This window comes from Etheostoma spectabile, chromosome 22 (assembly GCF_008692095.1).
Source record: "Etheostoma spectabile isolate EspeVRDwgs_2016 chromosome 22, UIUC_Espe_1.0, whole genome shotgun sequence".
Classification (NCBI taxonomy): Eukaryota; Metazoa; Chordata; class Actinopteri; order Perciformes; family Percidae; genus Etheostoma; species Etheostoma spectabile.
Genome location: NC_045754.1, coordinates 4,962,608 through 4,984,080, shown reverse-complemented (window position 1 = coordinate 4,984,080; position 21,473 = coordinate 4,962,608). Strand labels below are relative to the sequence as shown.

General features: G+C 41.0%; 1 protein-coding gene across 3 annotated transcripts in view; it reads right to left on the bottom strand.

The window, feature by feature from the left end:
* The window catches only part of drosha (drosha ribonuclease III), a 102,643-nt gene that overhangs the window by 20,557 nt on the left and 60,613 nt on the right, over positions 1-21,473 (bottom strand). For 2 of the 3 annotated variants that reach the window (XM_032503462.1, XM_032503463.1), the window contains exons 24-29: positions 18,445-18,489; positions 13,866-14,023; positions 6,715-6,820; positions 4,741-4,882; positions 2,750-2,832; positions 1,158-1,261 (exon numbers count right to left, since the gene is read on the bottom strand). In XM_032503462.1, coding sequence (XP_032359353.1) covers positions 1,158-1,261; positions 2,750-2,832; positions 4,741-4,882; positions 6,715-6,820; positions 13,866-14,023; positions 18,445-18,489 — 638 coding nt within the window. The remainder of the gene's footprint in view (positions 1-1,157; positions 1,262-2,749; positions 2,833-4,740; positions 4,883-6,714; positions 6,821-13,865; positions 14,024-18,444; positions 18,490-21,473) is intronic. The other variant, XM_032503464.1, reaches the window with a different exon arrangement.

Genomic DNA, 21,473 nt, shown 5'->3' with positions numbered 1-21,473 from the left:
CCATCACCATGTTTGACAATGGGGATGGTGTGTTGAGGGTGTTGCTTTTACGCCAAACATATCGTTTTGCATTGTGGCCAAAAAGTTTGATTTTGGTTTCATCCGACCAGAGCACTTCTTCCACAGTTTGGTGTGTCTCCCAGGTGGCTTGTGGCAAATTTAGACAAGACTTTTTATGGTATCTTTGAGAAATGGCTTTCTTCTTGCCACTCTTCCATGAAGGCCAGATTTGTGCAGTGTACGACGATTGGTGTCCTATGGACAGACTCCCACCTCAGCTGCAGTTCTCTGCAGTTCAACGAGTGACATGGGCCTCTTGGCTGCATCTCTGATCGTCTTCTCTTTGTCTGAGCTGAAAGTTTACAGGGACGGCCAGGTCTTGGTAGTAGATGCAGTGGTTGATACTCCTTCCATTTCAAAATGTTCGCTTGCACAGTGCTCCTTGGGATGTTTAAAGCTTGGGAAATCTTTTTGTATCCAAATCCGGCTTTAAACTTCTCCACAACAGTATCTCGGACCTGCCTGGTGTGTTCCTTGGTCTTCATGATGCTCTCGGCGCTTTCAACAGAACTCTGAGACTATCACAGAGCAGGTGCATTTATAGAGAGACTTGATCACACACACACAGGTGGATTCTATTTATCACCATCAGTCATTTAGGACAACATTGGATCATTCAGAGATCCTCGCTGAACTTCTGGAGTGAGTTTGCTGCACTGAAAGTAAAGGGGCCGAATAATTTTGCACGCACCACTTTTCAGTTTTTTATTTGCTAAAAGTTTAAAATATCCGATAGATTTCGTTCCACTTCACAATTGTGTCCCACTTGTTGGTGATTCTTCACAAAAAATAAAATTTTTATATCTTTATGTTTGAAGCCTGAAATGTGTGAAAAGGTTGAAAAGTTCAAGGGGGCCGAATACTTTCGCAAGGCACTGTATTGCCTGCTAGTCATATTTTAGCACAAAAGCTGTTTTAAATTAAGAAATTCACTTTTAAAAGGTAGCTTTCAGTAAGCAGCAAAGTCACCCTTGTAAAATAAATATGACAATCTAAGATGTCACTCTTGGCATAAAAAAATGATTGTTTTACTTCCTAAAAACCAACATCAGTGCCAGCTTCAAATATGTGGTGTCTGTGTTTTCTGAGGAGCTTACTTGTACAGCGGGATGTCAGGCTCCTTGCCCTCTGTTCTCAGGGTCAAACAGCACTGCTGCAGCTGAGACTTTGGGTCATTCCAGTCCTGGTTCAGAATAAACTCCTGCAACACAGAAACCAAAGAGAACACACATGGAATCAAACTACTTCTTTCAAATAATCAGAAACAGAAGAAACAAAAATCAGCTGCCACTCTCTCCCTTAGTTGCTCATGCTTTTATTCGATTCTTGCCATGAGCCCTTCCACCATTTCTGCCCCCTTTTTTTGCAGTCACTTGTTTGCTCTCTCCCTGACTTGGCACTCTATCTGTGTCTTTACAGTGAGTACAAATCACAGGCTACTTAAGACAAAAGCCAATCCCCGGCCAGATATAAAGAGCGTCTGGGAGTCTCCCAGGTGTGCGGCCCTGATACATTTCTTTTATCCAAGGGGGACTTCTAAAAGCCCTTCCATTAACAGGGAGGTAGCCTTGTCATAAAAAGGCAGACTTTGAATCCAGAACTGTCTGCTCCTATTAATTTTCTACAAAGAGTGCTTCTGTTGCTCACGTTCTCTTACTCCCTCGCTTTATTGCCCCCTCAACCCCCCCATCTCTGCTGTTCTTCCTGTACTTCCCTTTTCCTCCTTCCCACTTTTCCTCTCTCTGGGGGGCATATATGTAGCCTAACACAGAGAAATTAGGGTGTTTTCAAAAGAGTGTTGCTATATGCTACACTTTTTTTTTTTGTGTACTTTATTCCATAACAAAAAGGAGTGAACATAAGGAAAGGAGCGTTTATGCATTTATGTCCCTGGTTTTGCTTCTCTATTCCCATCCAAATTGGATGAAGCAGCAAACTGTGCACCACTGTGGTTTCCAGAAGGCTATGTAAGGAGACATGTTGGCTGTTTCACAACTTTTCTCTTGGAAGTGGAAATGAGGTGCTCTCTTGCAGCGACCATGACGCAAAGCTCAGCTACTCCAAAGCTGGGGATTCTCCCTTGAGAGGCACACCAAGACAGCAATTAGCATGGCATATCAGACCACTGCAGCAGCTTCACAAGGAGAGGTCCACGCTGTGTGGGTACTCGTACAGTACACGAGCATGTGTGTGTGTGCACACATCACCGTTTAGGTATGAGATAGAAAGTGATAATTTGTGTCTTTTACCACAGAAGCTCTATTAATGGGAGAATAGCAGTCTTGGGGCTCTATAGTTTGACAATCAAATGGTGCTTGAGGGAATAAAATGCCCAACCTTCCTCTATCACATCTGGCCATGGGAGCCTGGAATGAATCCTGTTTGATTACCCAACTCCTGGAACAGTGGACGCTATCAACAGCACAAGCACTTCTTGGACCAATTAGAAAAAGACTACCGACACTGTTGCGTTTTCCATTAAAGGTGACTAAAAGAGCGATCAAAGCTGCCGTCACGAGATTCATTCAACGACCGAGCACCACGTTTGGAATTACGTCGATGCTAGCGGCGCTAGAGCCCGGCCATCAGCTCCCTCCATCTCCCTGGTTCTCTCTCTTGGTCTGCGGTGCCAGGCTGTGCGGCTCATTGATTAGGTGCAAGTGGTGAATGACTATCAATAGGGTCTCACCTTCAGCCGGGGGAAAAAGCAGACGTTCATGAAGGTGTGCACATACTCCAGATCTTTATCAATGTACAGAGCTGCGATGAAAGCTGCAGACAGAAAAAATAAAGACAGCAATTATTTAAAAAAGACAGTAAAAGATGGTGGTTGATGTGTGACTTCTTTTCCTGCTCAGATGCTTCTCTTCCTGCTCCTAATGTAAATTGAACACTAACAAAGACAAACTTCAGTCGTGACGTAATGGTAATGTATACGATGGAAAAGATGGCTCTCTAGTTCCCCGCTTTTTTTCCATCAAACAGGAAATTGGTATAGCGCAGGCCACACAGAGTTCACAGAAACATCTATATAGTGTATAAGATTAATCTGTATGTCAAGCTGAACAGTCTAACTGAACGAAAAAAAAAGATTTGAAATCCCAGCAGTAGGTACTGGGTGTCATCTTCATCTCGTAGCTGTCCCTTTGTTTTCCTCTTCTATTAGCTGCCAGTGCATTTACTCATCTCCGTGACTAAGACAGTGGGACATGAGAGGAATAATAGGTAATATTTCAAGAGGACAGTGAGGGCCTGCTGTCGCTGCAGGGCACTACTGTTCATATGTGCAGGAGCTGCACTCAATTCCAGCGCTGACCCTCATCCCCTTCCTGTGTCATCAACTCTGCTCTGGCCTCAACTTCGAAAGATAATTTGAAAGGCAAATGATATGAAGTTCATGTATTAAAGTCTGCCTATTGAATGCTGACCTGGAACGCGTTCATGTTTTTTTCTCTCTTTGTTTTGTTTAACTTTTTCTGCCAACATGGAATGTACTACAGGCCCCGTCATTGCTAGCTCTAGGTTGGCCAAATGAGGACTGCATAGTAACTCAATCCCAGTAACACCCTTTTTCTCTCAAATCTGTTCACGTTGAGTGGTCTCCACATTCTCTGCCAATTAATTTGGGCGTGCACATAAGCCTAAACCTGTGCTACTTTCCTGAGACGGCCTTTTCATTGTGTTTTTGAAATCAAGGAACATGCAGTAAAGAAAGAAAAAAAAAAGAAGGAACTATCTCTTTGTCTCCTACGCTACATTTACAGTATATACTGATTTTCATAACCATATGCAAGCATTAGTAAAAGAAGAACTTATCTATTTGTATATGAGGACTCGGGGATTGGAAGATATTACACATTCTTGTCAGAACAGTAAGCTTCCATTATATCCAGACCAATATTGGATTTTTTAAAGGCTAAAAACAACTGATATCTCAGAACTTTAAAAAAAAAAACATTAAGGGATCCTTAACTTTAAAAATCTTTGTTTATGTTACATGTTAATGAAAAAAACATGATATATGCTGTTGAATTTTTCTATACTCTCAAACATCGATATTCCCACCCACACACAAAGCCACACCAGAAGCACCAGGGCTTTCCTGTGATGGCGCCCCATAAATATCTGGCAAACCTAACACAAGGCAGGTGCACAGCTACTACTATGGATACACCTACATTTGCTGTGTTTTCAGTTTGAATTGGTTGATGCTTTCGTTGTGAGACTCTCAACATTATAATTTGTATAATGTCCTGAAAGCAAGATGTTAAGTCTGTCCAAGCCAAGGTGGCTAAAACAACCACTGGACAATTCAGATACTTTTTCCTTTAACTGCCAAATGTCTTCCACCATCCACTTATTCTACTAAGCATATTTTATTGTATGTCCTATTCTGTTCCAAAAGATGTATTAAGTTTGTGGATTAAGTTGGCTTACCCAAGAATCAAAGATGGAAAAAATTATCTAACTAACTAACTGCTGCAGTCATACTAAGCACATAGGGGATAGTGCCTTTAGCAGAGAAGTGGCTGTTTGACATCTCACACAAAGGGAACAAAGAAATCAATAATGGTACTTGATGCTGTCATCTTAAACTGCACATTTTGGAGGGGCATACAAGAAAAAGGTTGAGTAGCAACATTTTCTGGCAGTAAATGAATCAAAGAGATGTGAACATACACTCCAACAAGTCAGCCAGAGTCTTGGTCCGTAGTGCGACTGGCCGTTTGGTTTTGTCATTAGTAATGGCAAAGTCTTGCATGCCCAACTCCTCCGCCACTTTGGCCTGTGTGCGGTTGTTTACCAGCGAACTGCGGAGCAGCTATGGGCAAACAAAAAGAGCGTCACATTTTCATGTCCACCTGTCAGAAATGTACTCACGGTACTCACACTCTAAACACACGCTTACATTGAAATACACATAAGTACAGAGAAAACATCAAAGCAAACCCCACATAGAATAATTCATCAAAGACAGAAATGGTAATGCAGACTAAATGTTTCAGGGAGAATGCACGTTGCTCTGTTAAATATTACATTGTGACTTGGAGCTGAGCGGATGACATGTTGGACTGGGTTAGGTACATTAACGTCTCTAAAAGGAAAAACACAAACATGTTAAATATAGCTACAAGATGCGGAAAAGAGCAAATAGAATGCAATATGACTGAATATGTCTTGCTGTGATGTGCCCTCCTTAACAGCACACATGCAATTGGACACACGCACACACACGCACGCACGCACGCACGCGCACACACGCACACGCGCACACACGCACACACGCACACACGCACACACGCACACACACACACACACACACACACACACACACACACACACAAACAAACACTGGTTGAATGAGCACTTTTCTCCCCGATTTGAAATCCATTTCAGATGTACCCCATCCTGACTCCTGGGCATTGGCATTGCTGGAGCTTTCAGTCTCTCAAAGAAAGCTTGTTGTAAGCTTTTAAACAAATGACGTCACAGCCCCCATCTATAAGGAATATCCACAAATAAATATCTAACTGCAAAGGTTCTTATTCCGGTTAGGCCCAGTTCAGTCCTTATAGCCTAGAGTAGTTTTACGAAGAGAAGTGCTGATGCTCGCATGAAAAGAGGCAGTAGCAACGCCATCTGACGCTGTCAGAAAATGGACTTGCATGTTCAAAGTGTGATCATCCGCTTTGTACCTGTGTTGCAAGCTGTTTGCACACTTAAGTTTCCGTAGTTCGCACACACAACTTTATTTTTCAGACGCTTGACAGCTTGTGCAACAATCCGCACACAAATGTGTTATTGAAAACCACTGAACAATTTTGTCTCATGACAATACCCATCACAAGAAGTACAGTAAACTAAGAGGCACAGTGTGAGGTGAGGAGTGGAAGAGAGTTATTTTGTGGAAACAAGCAAAAGAGGAAGGGGGTGAATACCTGGCTGGCACTTGGGAGATTCAAAGATTGATGGGAAGGAAGGAAGGAAAGAAAAAAAATCTCACCCACACATACAATCAACACAAGCCCAGCTGTAACTTCATTTCAGGGAAACTCGTGTAAGAAGCAGGGAACAGCGGTTTTGAGCGACTACAGACAGGTGCAAAGAGGTAGATGTGAAAAAAAACATGCTTTCAGTACAGAGATGGAAACCAAGCCAATGGGAGTGGCATTGAGCTTCTAATTTTTAGAAAAAAACAACCACTTGCTTAACAATGACTGTAATAACCTGAAAGTGTAATGGGAGAAAGACTTGGGTTGAAATGTTGAATGGTTGAAAATGATATCTGACAATGGAAAATACATATGGGAAGGAAAAGGGAAATTCACCCAAACTAAGATAATATAGAATAGGAGAAATGAATAACGATTTGTGTTGGAAATGTCAGAAAAAAGCGGGCCCTTTATTAAATTGTATTTGTTAACTATCCAGGCCTTCAGGAGAATCATTTTAGAATATTTAGGCAACTGGGCCAGAAGAAATTTACCAATATCTCAAAGACTTTTATCTCTTATATCTCCAAGTCTACTAGCGGACCAAAGTCAACTGCACAACAAATCAAGTAAAGAACCCTAACCATAACTCAAACCATAACCCGGAAGAGCCTTTATAAAGTGTGAGTGATGACATATGATTTAAGGGTTTTGATCTTACTGTTAAATGTCCTTCATGGTGATCAGGGAAGTGGATGAAGAGGTACTCTGTGGCCACCAGCTGCATGATAGAATCTCCCAAGAACTCCATCCTCTGGTTGTGGCCTCTGGACAAGATGAACCAAGGATGGACAGACGGACGAAGGTAAACAGAGAAAAGCACAAGGTTACAAAAGGATATGGGAGAAAATAAATAGTAGGGGTGAGGTCAGAGGGCACGGTGGGAAATTGCGCAAAGGAGGGGACAGGGCGCGTTTGACATGAGGTTAGACAGCTACACATCAGCTGGGCATGAAAGGCATCATGCTCTTTCGTCAAATCCACCAGGATTTTAGTCTTTTAACAGAAACTGTGAAGTCGGCTGATGTACATTTCATGGGATGCCTGTGGGAACAGGTGCACTGACAAGCTGTGTGACAACTCGAAGGCTGCCTGTAAGTAGCAACCCTTCTGAAGAAAAACACAGGGCTTTGATTGCAATTCAAATGGAAAAAAACCTGGGGTGGAAACAAAAAAACACATGCATAAAAAAAAACTCTGGTACACCTGCAAGAGTGTGTCAAAATTCTAAGCCCGTAAAAGCAGCAAGCAAGAACGCACATGGGTTTACAGAACAATTCCTCGAAAAAAGCTATTGGAAGCATTGTGATACTGCACATCTGCTTCGGGCCTTTCTCCCTTATGAGTGAAAGGCAGGTCATTAATTAAACAGAATTATAGATTAGCATTGCAGTATGTAGGCTGGTGCTGTGCCAGGCTGACAGGCAGGCGGGAAGCGTTGGGTCGGGGGGTGTAAGTACAAGCAGGGAGGTATATACAGCCGCAGCGCACATATCCATCTATAGATATGAGCTCCTCGCGGGAGGGGAAAGTCTGAAGATGAGAGAGAAAGATGCAGAGGTAGAAGACGAGGAGGAGGCCGACTTCAAAGAGGAAAAAAGGTCAACGTTTATTGTCCGATTTCAGGCGCCTCTGCCTTTTATGTGCATTTTTGAGCCAAAACAGATCTGAGCTAAAGACTGAAACATCTTTAGCCGGGGTGCAACCGTCATTTATTGTGACGATTGATTATTCTCTTAACTCTTTTTTTTCTGCTGACTAAATGTTTAGTGGATAACAGATTTCAAAAAGTTCATCACAATTTCCAAATTGTTTGTTTTGTCCGACCATCTGTCCAAAACCCAAATTTATTCCATTTATAATGATAATAAACAGAGAAAAACATAATTCCCACATTTGAGAGTTGGAACCAGAGAATGGTCAATACAATTACTTGATTTTCAAAAAGATTATGAATTACTTTTTTTCTGTTGATCAATCAATCACCGAGTATCTGAAGAACCAGTGATTCCGAGCCACCAAAGGACTGATTGATTCCATAATCACTTCTCTCGCCCACGCTGGTGTGTAAGAGAGCAGAAGAGGAGGAATAAATGACTAGTTTCACTACAGTCACTTAAACTACTACAGCAGCACTTGTGGAAGTGTACAAAAACGTTTTGCCAACTGACATTCAAACACATACTGTACTGTATCTCTGCTGATCCATGATACTACTTACTTGTGTTTCCTATGGATTCATTTTGGAATCTTTTTTTTTTTTGCCTAAATACCAATTGAAAATTCAAACCTTTATCACAAAAAAAGAAAATATTTTTAATAGATATAAGAAAGCCAGACTACTTTTTTTAAATTTCCATCTTCCTTTAAGGATCAGAACTGAGCATCATTAGGAGGGATGGGACACTGACTCCCACATTCAAAATTATCACAGAGCTTCAAATGAAAAGGCTCCGATGCAAGACAGAAGAGTGTGAAGAAAAAGAGGTTTGGATGGGGGGGGGGGTTAGAAGAAGGAAACGGATGCCACTGGGAGCCTGAGAGAACTCCCTGCTCATCCTGCCCTTCAGCAATGTACATATGAACATGTGTGTCCTGCTGCAGATTTTCTCAAGATCCCTACCATGCATACGGTATGTGAGCTCGGAAGGGACTATGCCAGAGAGTGCATGCTGGGTACAAACAGCTTGTGTAGTCTGAGGAGATTTCATGACCAATAGGAGGCAGAATGAGAAAGGGAATAGTGCAGTGACAGTGAGAGACGAAAGGGAAAAAAGGGAAGAGATAGAGGAAGAAATCAGAGATAGAGCGGGTCAAAGAGGAATGCGTTGCTGTGCGAAGCGGCACAAAGAGCCATCTCTTATTCACTTCAACAGCAGAGGCACAATGCTCCAGTAAGGTGGGGGAAATTGAAGTAAAGTGTGGAGCCGAGGTCTTTATTCGCCTTTGACTTTGATCTGAAATACCTTTAACAGCCCCTCTGAGGAGACAGCGACAGACTGCCCGCTCCGAGAGAGCGGGAACACTCCATCATTTAAGGCGGTTTTTGGGAACTAATGTTTTTTTGTTATATGAGCAGGCTTGTGTAAAGTTCAAATGTGTAATCTGTAGCTACTTTCTACAGTATTACTGGCGATAACAGATAACATTCAGTGTTATCTGGCTAAAGGTAATAGAACTCTGTTGGTAATGTATGGCATAAGGAAAAATTGTTCTACATAAATAAAAACAATAGTATATGATAATTGAAGTCCACACATTAAAACATGTAAAACACAATTGCACCTATAGGTCAATTTAAAACCATGATAGCGAACTACTCATGAGTAAACTAATGAGTAAACTTGTGGAATCTTTTAGATGAAGTAAAAATGTGTGACACGTTACAGATTTAAAATAAAAAATGCTAAAAAGTAGGATGATTAACAAATATAAAAGCGAGGCATGAATGGCAATGTGTATATAAATGGGAATGTATTTTGTTTTTGTTTGTATTTTTATTTCTGTGCATATGTGTGATATGTGTATAAAATACAGAATCTAATGATAATACATTTGATATAAATTGATAATATCCTGAGGGACCTAAGAACTAAAGAAGAATAAAATAGAATGTAAAAAGGGTAGGTGTGATAAGCAAACGCGTCAACCTACACCTTTGCGATCAGTATTGCTCATAAATGAGTTAACATGATATTGCATTTTTTTTTTACCATATATGTTATGTAAGTAATGCTGTGTATTTATGTGACTGATCGAAATCAAATCAAACTAAACTCCGAGCTGAAACGCAACACACACTCCAGTTCTGAAGTCTTTACACTGGCTTCCTGTGCCTCAAATAATTGATTTAAAAATGCTTGTGCTGGTTTATTAATCCCTAAACGGTTTAGGTCCAAAATACATTTCTGATCTGCTTATAAACTATGAAGCACCCAGACCTCTCAGGTGGTCTGGGACACGTCTGCTGTCTGTCCCCAGAGTCAGAACCAAACAGGGAGAAGCAGCGTTCATCATGCTCCTCATATCTGGAACAAACTCCCAGGAAACTGCAGGTCCAACGCAACTCTCAGTTCTTTTCAATCAAGGCTGAAGACCTGTGTTTTTGATCTTGCCTCTTTTTAAATACTTGTGTAAATGTTGTATGTAAAGCAGTTTGAACTGCCCTGTTGCTGAAATGTGCTGTACAGATAAAGCTGCCTTGCTTCTAACTGTGTTCTGTTGTTGTCTGGTCGTTCATTTTTGTCAGTGTGTATCTATTCTTTCTGTTTTAATTGTACTCTGGACATCATTGAAAAAATTGTACTTGATGGTACTGAGAATTAAGTGGGCTTTTGTTGCAGAGGAAAAGTATTTCCTTGTATTTAACGTTCCAGTGTGATTGATAGAAAATCTTTACAGCCAAGCTATTACTTGACTGTCTAATCTTAAGTTACTTTTGTCAAATAGCAAATTAAGGCAAAATATTTCCAGTTTTCTTTTATTATTTAAGCAAAACTATTAGTTGTCTTGAATTAAGTAATTTGAGTAGTCTGCCCTTTATTTCATGAATCATTATCATTAAACGTTATTTTCCCCCTGAAACTGGCTGCTGATTAGCACATAATCTGCAACAACGTTTGAGAACGAAGCAGCAACAAGACTTGTGTGCTCAAGTTGTTAGGGTTTCTTTGTTTTTTGTGCCTGATACCTGATACTATATTGTAAAATATAATGTGTATGTTTCAAATAACTACTCTCAAAGCTGCACAGCAAAATGTACTTTCTTCTAACAAATGATGAACTTAAAAAAAAGATGGATCCTTTCTACTAACAGTGGCATTCTTGCAACACCCGGCTCTTCCGCTGTGAGAGGTTTTTGAAGCCCAGCGCCTGGGGGCCACGGCTCTCCATTTCTGCTGTCTGATAGTAGCCTCCAGTCTCCACCGCCTCTAAACAGGGTCAACTCCCATCCTTGCTTCTTGTGCTGTCTTCTTCTAGGTCGCTTTGTCCTCTCTTTCTGCAAATAGTGATAGGCCGAAGGCCAACCTGGGCCCCGGCTCCTCATCGGCTGCCTACCTTATTGTCTGACCTTTCTTTCCGTTATCTGACCTTGTTCTTCTCTCCATCTCGACAGCGTGACCCACTTTGGTATAAACTTTGGTCTTTTTGGTCAGCCGCTGCTCAGTTCCAGCTTTTCAAATGAGTCGGCTCTATTTAGGTCAACCAACCTTTGGCCACTAGTGTGCTAATGAACATAAATTACCCTGAAATCATATGAATTATTACCTTTCCCTCCAGGAAAAGTAACAGTACAATACTGTAACATAAATAATGCATTAGGGGAAATGTCCATCTTAAATATAGTGATCAAAGTGTTTGATGCCATCAAGTTGGGAAAAATCATTGGAGTCAACCTTGAGTTGGAAAGTCCTCAAAGTAAAGCTCAGCTGGAGACAAACCTCTGGACCTCTAATCGACTTCACTGACCATGAGTGGGGAGAGGTTTGACATTTAAGTGATGGATTAGAACATACACAGCAGTGTACTGTATGTGTGAATGTGTGTACATGATACGCATACACACACACACAGAGAGAGAGAGAGAGAGAGAGAGAGAGAGAGAGAGAGAGAGAGAGAGAGAGAGAGAGAGAGACAGAGAGAGCGAGCAATGTCCTTGTGGCAAACCAAAGCAATAGTGTAGCCTGCCAATAAGATTTCAGAGGTGTGCTGCCAAGGCTAATTGTCTTTAGCTGTCAAACTCACTATAGAGCTCAACAGTCCCGTCCACAGCGGGTTCGGAAGTACAAATACAAAGCAATTTCTCTATTGACAATTAGAAACTAAGCCATAAAATCGTAACCATCGATGGTAGACTTAAAACCATCTACAACATGACTAAGCGATTGTATATTCTCATTTATAGACGCCGAAAGTTTATAGGGCACCAACCTTGTTTTTAGATAAATGTCTTTTATTCGCAATGTCTTGAATAAGTACTTCATTACCCACAATCCTGAACAATCCCATAATCCCATTGTGATGAACCTGTGCTGGTGAAGAGGGGGAGCTGTTGGTACCCGATCTGTGAGCATGCGCAAGATGAGAATCCTGTTTTATGAGGATTGGAACTGGAAGAATCACCATCTGTTCCCACGCTCCTGCCATTAGCCTCCGCCGTTAGTTTAGCTAACAGCTAATTTGGCTAACTTCTAGCGGACAGATTGATTCAGCCTAAAATAATGTTAACTCAAACTAAACACTGGGGAAAGCAGGCTATATCTGACATAACAGCTGTTACATATTTTAACGGTCTTTTCAGGTTTTATTTTAAGAGTCTTTTAAAGTTCTTACACGCTTTGTCAGCTAGCGTTTAGCCAAATTAGCTGTTAGTTAAACAAACGTTAGCTTCCTTCGTTCAGTGGTGTGTGGTGGTTTATATGATGAGTAGTTCCATTCGCTCGATAATGAAAATATGTACAAAGTCTTGTACCTTTGACTGTTTGTTTTTTCACTAGAAATGATATGTTGTATGTTTATGAGTTACGTGGTAGCTGGTTTGCCTAAGGCATGGTCTAAAACTATTTATATACAGATTTTCCAGACGTCAATGGGATAAATGAATGGGAAATTTACTTCCGGAACCCAAGGTCTCTCGGAGGGGGGCCGGGACTGTTGAGCCCTATTTAGTTGCGTTATCAAGCGCCATTGCAAGTGAGTCAAGCTTCCATTGCTAACAGCCCTCTTGTACTCCGACTCAAAAACACCTCCAATTGGAGTGAACAGTCTCATTAGTAGAATGTCTTTTTTTTTTTTTTTTAATACCAATCTTTCTCAAACTTGCATTCTATCAATGAATGAGGAGTGTTGCATTGTAGCTACAACATGATGACATCATTTTTTTTGTTGTTGAAACAAATAGGCCAAGCCATCCAATTAATTTCAAGATTTGACCGTGGAAGTTTGTAACTTTACTGACTATTGAACAAATGTCATAGAGGAAGGTTGAGAGGAAAAAAACATTTCCAATGTCAGGAATAAATCCCCACAGGGTCACTGTGAAACGTTGCAATTAACAGAGAAGAAGAATGAAAACAAAATACAAGAATACCACAATAATATATGTATAGTTTATGTAGTCTAAACTAAAAGATACCAAAAAATATATTTAAGTGAGAATCGAGGAATTCACAAGGTGGACTCAAGCATGATAATAAGAGAGAAAAAATCTGTCACATAGGAGATGTGGCTGCAATGAATGAAAATGAGAAAATTTAAACTCTTTGCCCTGAACAACCCAGTGAATCAAAACCCTATTCCCCATGAGGCACTGGGGTTGCAGCCTCACAGGTAGAGGCAGACTACAGATATGGGGTCTTCATAGTCCCTCGGGCTTCTCTTTCTCTCTCTGCTGTGAAACCCTTGGATTATAGGGACTGGGCCAAAAAAGCAGTGAAAGAGGCTATCTTTCACTGAGGGACTTTGTTAAACTTGACATTCAAGACATCCCTTGTTATACAGGCAGTCTTAGTGACTGCAAGGAAATGTATAAGCTGCAGGGGTTAACTATAATGATGATGTGGGAGGAGGCGGCTGCTGCATTCACAACAGATAAAACAATTTAAAATGCTCGATGTGTGATAAAACTCCCAGCATCTCAGATTATATTATACATTATAATGCATCATGACTCATCACCTCTGAAGGGAACAACAGACAAAGCCTGACTTGTTCAGCAGAATCCTTGCAAAGTACATCAACTACCAGGGCCTCACTTTGAATTTTAATTGGCTGTAACTCCATTATCAACAAACAAACACTGACCGTACTTACAGGGTGAGGTGGTTGAAGCCCACAGTCCTCAGGGTGAAGGCTCTGGCCAGAAGACGCACATGTGTGAACAAAACTCCAATAGAGTCCTCGAAGCTGGTCAGTTTCTGGAGGACGGGAGATGTCTCAATCAGCTGCCTGTCCGTCTGAGGTTCCTGAACCTGGCCAAGGAAAACAACGTAGCATGTAGACAAAGTATTCTTTTGGACACCAATGCCACATATATGTATAAGTATTCCTTGGGACACCAATGCCATACTACAAGTATCTGCCCCATTGTTTGGGGCAATGAAGGTAGTCTTAAATGGTTCAGCCCACAACTCATATTTTTGACAATAGTGTTCTTCCAACTTTCCAACAGATTGTGTCTGTCCCTTTCCTGTTACAAGATCCCAAAGCCACCATTCACAAAGCCAACTCTATAAAGAAACGTTTTTTCCAGATTAAAAAAACTAAAAAAAAAAATAAACAAAAGCAAGTATAAACAGATGGATCTTGAGCGATTTTCAAAACGTGTCCATAGTGTCAATCGGTCTTAGGTCCAATGAGAGAGGGTTCCAAAGTTTAGGAGCTACAACCTCAAAAACACAGTCCCCTTTTGTCTTGAGCCGAGAGCGAGGAACAAACATCAAACCGCGATCAGAGGACCTCAGAGACCAGCTGCTGATGAAGGGCTGCACATGCTCTTTAATGTAGGCAGGTACCTGACCACGCAGGCCCAAGGCCTTTTAGAGCCTAAAAGTGATCACAAGGATCTGGATTCTAAATATGACTTATTTGTCATTGATTGATTTATTATAATTGCAATAGTATGTACTATTTGCGTTTTGAGATAGTATGTCATACACTCTTTTTTCTTTTTTAAAAACAAGACAAAACAGTGTGAACATATGAAATATATGAAGTAGGTCTGTAATATAACGCAGCAGTCTACATATACTATGTATGGAGATAATATACCATTTACTTTACAGAATGTATTGCTTTTTAGGGGTGTATGATTCAGAAAATGTCACAATTCAATTCCGATTTTTAGGCTCACCATTCCATATAATATTGATTCTCAATTGAAAAACTATTCACAGTATGTAAATATAGTTACTTTCCCCATGTATGTATGTGCGTACCTGTGTATGTATGTATGTATATATATATATATATATATATATATATATATATATAATTTTTTTTTATTCATGTGGATTTGTTTATTATTTGTTATTTTAACATACTGTAATGATGTATGTGTGTGATGTCTGTAAGCTACTGGAATTTAAATTTCCCTTTAGAGATCAATTAATTATCTATCAATCTATCCTTTCTTCCATCCATCCATCTATCATGAGATTGGAGTAGACAAAAATATTTAATAAAAACATATTTAAATATTGAAAATATTTAAAACATTTAAAACATTTAAAATGAAATATGAACCAATTTTTGGAATTCTATGGATTGATTTTGAACTGGTAGAGCTTGAATCGCGATGTGAATACGAATCAATTTTTTTGCACATCTTTTTTTTAATGTATGACATATTTTTGCAATAAGTATGTTATGCACGTGTATTGATCTATGACAGCGTGAAACCAAACCAAAAGCAGAACAGAGCACATATGTAACAAGTAATAACCAGTGCGATCACGTCAAGGATCCTTAAACCAGACACAGAAAAATCCTACCTACTTGTTCAATGAAGTCGGTCCATGTGAGAGCGTCACTTGAATTCCTTAAATGAAATGAACCTCAGTGTGTGCTGCTTGAGGGCTTGTTTTGAGTGTGTTTTTTTTGCTCCGCCTCAAAACAAACTCATATGATCTGCAGCAGATGGAATCTCTTAGTCATTAAGCTAAACAGCTCGCGTTTTTCTTTTTCTTTAAATATGGTGATTCAGTCAATTACTATCTGTGGTAAATCGGTCTTCTCTGGTCTAAAGCAGGCTATATCAGAGACTCCTGGCTTTTTGATGTTATGTCTTGAAAGAATAGGTTTTTGTGAAAATTGCTGCAGATTATGTCTTTAACAGTAGCTCTAGGGCTTGGTGAGTTTAGAGGTAGACGGTTTCAGCAAAAAGACACCGCTCGCTTTAACTACCGTATTTGGTCATGTCTGTGCTCATTAGAAAAATAAATGGGATGCTATGTGCATGCATGTTTGTTGAATCAACAGATATGCTTATGGGTGCATTAATTAGATGGCTAGAAACATCTAATTGGTCTCTGCGTAGAGCAACTGTATGGCTGACCAAGACATCTTTCCCAAAGAAAACAGAAACATCGACATTCAAAGGGAAAGCACAATAAATGGACTCTGTTTAGCTCTACATAAAGTCCCAGAAAAAAAGAAGAATAAAGAAAGCTACAGTCATGACTCGCAAGGGAAAGATGGCCACTTTCATTTTCCAGCATCTGCATTTTCATGAAGGAATGTCATGTAAACAGCTTTCTCAGAGTCTCCCATGTCAAGTTAGCGCGTAGCTTCAAACTCACTATTTTAATTGGAGTGCTGCCGGTAATGTCTTGGTTCCATCTTCCAATATGTTCGAAGAAACATTTCATTTCTGGCTTTTTTCCCTCTGTTAATTAACGAAATGTCATGAATCCCAACTAACGGCATCTGACGAGATCAGCCCTGATAGGCGCTAGCTATCCTTTAGGGGGAATGGCCAGCAGCAAGGCTTCAAACGCAGTGGAGAGGGGAGAAATAAAATCAACAGCAGTTATGAAGAAGAAAAAAATACACTTTTGATATGGCTTCAAAGCATCAGTTTCAGCTGAGTCCAGACCGAAAGCAGAATCAGAGCCGAGGTCATTTGAGGCCCAAAAACCCTGACACTCATGTTACTCCTCAATAAACCAGAGAAGAAATTATGAAATCCAGACTCAACGTAAATGACACTCGGGTAAATTATTCTGGAGAGCTGGGGGTGATGACGCGCTGGTGCGAATCGAGCAAACACGAAAGACAAAGATTTGCCTGTCAACCACAAAGCATTCCACCGCGCTCTGTAGGGCGCGACTGTGGCAAGGCTAATGGATGCGTGTATGCCAAAGACGGGTGGGCGCATAATTACACACGCCAGGGCGAGTTGCCATTGCCATCCACTCAAACCTCATTAAGACGGCTCCTCTTTCATCTCCGTTTTGTCTCCCTCTTCTTGGTGGGCAGGAGAGCGGTGGTGACACCTTGTTAATTCACAGCAACTATTTTGGGCATAATGTTCTCGCCTAAACTCCTGGGGGCTTTCATCAATTACACTACAAATAATGAAATAAATAAATAATAATGAAGGGAAAGATGTTCTTCCTTGTGTGAATCTGCTTAAATTATATCATCTGAAGCCAAAAGGTCAGGATGCTATCAAGCTACCCAAGAGGTTGGCAAAATTTAACAGGCGTTACCCCACTGGCCGGGGACCACCCTGAGGAAAGCGCGGACACGCGCAGTGTGGTAATGAGGCTGGGGCTCCGAAGCGGCTAATGACTACAAGGCAGCCCACTGTGGAGGTTCCCCTCGCACCACAGAGCGGTTGTAGGGCTGACCGCGGGGCTCCACCCCGACCACGGTGCCCGCCGCTGTGCAACTCACTAGGAAAACAGACGGCGGGATATAATGGGTATATTCTGATAACTGAGATTCACAACAAACATCCAGGCTCTCTGCGGAGCATGTGGTTATGAATATACGGGGGCAGGAGTTAAAATGAGCGAGAGAAAAAAAAAAAAAAAATATATATATATATATATATATTATTATATATATATATATATATATATATATATAATAATTATATATATATTATATTATATATGGTATGTGTAACGAATACATGCAGATGTACCAAAAACAGAAGCCTAGTGTTATATTGGGCCAAACATGGAATGCTAAAATTTACAATGAAGACGCATCATCACTCATGCACACGCAGGGAGATGAAGAGAATAAACTGCTTAAAGATGAGTCTCAGCCTCCAAACAAGAAACACTTTCTCCACACAAACACATCAGAGAGAAGGATGCCTGACGGTCCCTGGAGGCCCCATGTGATCCGGGACTGTAATCCTGTTATGGCATCTTTGATCTCTTCTACCAAATCCTAATTTCAAACAAACACTGTTGACATGTTCAATGTTTTTGGGCAGTACTGCACAGCATAAGAAGGCACAACAGAGAGAGAGAGTGAGGAGACAGAGGCAGTGAGGGCAAAAGCATGATGATGGAGAAGGGGAGAAAGGAGCAACGGCGAGGAGGAGAGAGAGAGACTAGTTAAATGAAAAAGCGGATTAGGGTCTCCACCAAAATAGAGAGCAGACACAGGGAGCAGAACAATGAAGACTAGTGGAAGGTTACTGGGGGCCTGTGACAGCTATAAAGAACCAAACTAACAGTTGCCACTCTGGGTTGAACAACACACACACACACACACACACACACACACACACACACACACACACACAAAAAACACATTCAGGCTGGAAAACTTCAAAAGAGAGAATGCATTTGTGTCTTGTGGGTGAGGTGAGTTTTAATGAGAGGCACCTAGCCCAAAATAAACATCAATAATAAAACATCTCTCAACCAACCTGCAGGGGATGTTGAGGGTAGTTGAGCCAGACCTCCTGTAGGCCCTGCAAAGACAGGAAAGAAAGGGGAAGAGAGATGAGCAGTCAGTGGAAAGAAATCTTAATGTATTACTGGTAGAAATAAACTAAATAAACTGCAACAAAAACAACAATCCTAACAATACTGTATAAACAGCAATTACAGCCTCAATTAGTGTTTGCTCCACAAATTAAACTATGGTGATAAGGTGGATTTCTAAGAATTTAAACACTTATTTTGCTGGATTTCATCAGCCTTACGCACTTTCAGTGATATAATGGTAGTACTGAAACGTTTCATTGGCTACTCCAATGGACAGGAAAGCTTTACACTATCATGGTTCTAATGTTAGCCTGTACATGTAAAGGGAAAAGAAACTGAGAATCAAAGTTAGTTAAGAGGACCAAAGCCCACAAGCTAAATGGACTGCATTTATGTAGCGCCTTTCTACCTTACCGGACAAAGCGCTTTACAATTTGCCCCTGACTTCACCCATTCACACACATTCATACAGTATTTGGTGGTGGAGCTGCCATGCAAGGCCCTTTGGGTTCAGTGTCTTACTCAAGGACAGGAGGAGCAAGAAATCGAACCATTAAGTTTGTGATTAAAGGACGACCCGCTCTACCTCCTGAACCTCTGCCTGGCAGAATGTGGTAAATAAATAATTTATACAAGTGAATTGAATGGATGTGTATAATAGGCTGGGGAATATGTGTAGTCAACAAGGAGCAGGAGCTCCTCCAGCCCCGCGTTTACTATGCTCGTCCTGGTTAACCATGTCTATTAAAGCTGCAATAATTGATTTATTTGGCTACTCGGGGGCGGTGGAACAAGCTGTATACACAATATACACACATTATCCCCTTATATATCTTTAGAAATTGTTAGATAACAATTGCCTATTTAGGTATGCGCCCAGCAGACACTGAGTAGCATCAGAGTTTATCTGGGGTAATTTTATTTGGACATAGCGAGGAATATAGGTCCAATATTAGCTATGTTTTGCTTCCGGCCAACTATCCTTTTAATTTATAAGTGCGGGTTTTCTCTCTTTACCTACTGCAAATCCAAACTGTTAGAAAACCCAAATCTGCAGCAGAAGTTTTTCAGTCTGTAAATTGAAATAACAGAACAGTAGAGCAACTACGGGTCCCGACTCTGGACTTAAACATGGCTGAGGCATCGGTTATTTTTCTCAAACTGATGTCCATTATTGCATTGAAATCCCTTTTCTCTTCAGCTAGTTAACTTATCTTTAAATTTCCCCTTATTCATGTGTTGAGCGATACCTTGAGGACCCATGAATTAGCGACGCTGAGAGCAGGGGACTCTTATTATGAGGGCCTTATTTTATCAATTAAAATTTGGCACCAGTGTATCGAGATATCATATTGCATGAAGAAGGACAATGATATATACATTTTGTAAGTGCAGCTTTGAAAAAAAAAAATGAAGTCAAAAAGGACATGACTTTATTTTTGGTAATACACCAACGTAAAATGCTGGGGAATTTGTTTTTTAACTTTTCACACTTGACAACTCGCTCTTCACCAATGTCAGAGACGGATGTCGTTTCTCAATATTAAGAATAAATGTATCACACTTATTGATAATGTTTTGATTCTTCGGCAAACAAAAAAACTGATTGGGATGATGGGTCAGATATAGTTCCATGCCAGGGACACAGCATTCCTTTAGTCCAAGGGCTTTCAGGTGCCTTCATAAGCCCCAATGGAGGAGTGTCATAATAACAACAAATAAGTCGGAATCTGTCTTTCAGATCAAGAGGTCTGTGTATTGACCAACCACTGGGGAGTAAGTTGGGGGGTAGGCATATGGATTTGAGCATAAGGCGAGGGGTGTTGCGGTTTGAGGGTTAGTGGGATTTGACAGTGCTGCACTCCTCTTGGCTCCCATGCTGGTGGAGAGAAAAATGTGCAAGGTCAACATGTTTCTTAAACACGGCTCTGAGGTAACTCCTCAAGATCCAATGGTAGAAAAGACAAAGGCTGAAATAGACAGCAAACAGAGAGAAGAAGCAGAAGCTGTGGCTCTTAAGTTGTTGCCAAGGACAACGCCAGTCAGAAGCAGTTTGAGGCCTGGGGTCTAATGTTGGGTGAGTCATAGTAAAGATAGAGATGTGGCGAGGGCCTCTAAAGTACAGTATCACTCAGGTGTTTAAAAGGTTCAAGGAGATAAACCTTTAAAATGCGGTGCTAGCCCACAGGGGGGTTGTGTGTGGTCAGCGGCATCGAATGGGCGCCTCATCTTCTCATCCCACCCAGCTGGCAACCCATCGCCTTGAGCAGCCAATGAAAAATTCATGAAAGTGGTCAATACATTTGAGCAAAAGCTTCCCTTTGGTTGCTTGTCTCTAAGCCTGGGACTGGAGTTGAAAAGTACATAGCAGATACCAAGTCAACACGGAGCTTGCTTGTAAATACAACATGGGATTTCGTCATAATGATTTTCCAGCCACGCAAATTGCCATAAAATACACAAGAAAGTGATGCATCTAAAACGTAAGACCCACACGCAGGAGGAAGTGAAGTACACACACAAGTTGCTTTGGCTTGTGAACGAGGTTTATGATTAAAATCCATCCACAGGGCGCGCACGATCCGCCCACATGCTGTATATAGACCCGAACAGCTAATGTTTCAATTACAGCCATTCCAAAGACAAGGCAGACAATGATTAAGCCAGCATCGAGTGGGGATTTAAGAATAACAACAGGTTTTTTTTCTTCCTTCCTCCTCTCTCCCCCCAGCACGTGGAAGGTATAATTACTGGGGACACAAATCAGCATGTGCAGCAGCTGAATCCCAGCCATTTGGAGGACGGCGCTCTTGTGCTACAAACAGAAAAAGGAAGAAAAAGAAACATATGCAAACATGTTTATTTGAATGTCAACGGCCTAACCCATAATGAAAGTTAAAATTAAAAGCAAAATCAAAGGTCTTGGTCAAACCTGCTAGGATCTCCATTTAAGGGGGGGGGGGGGGGG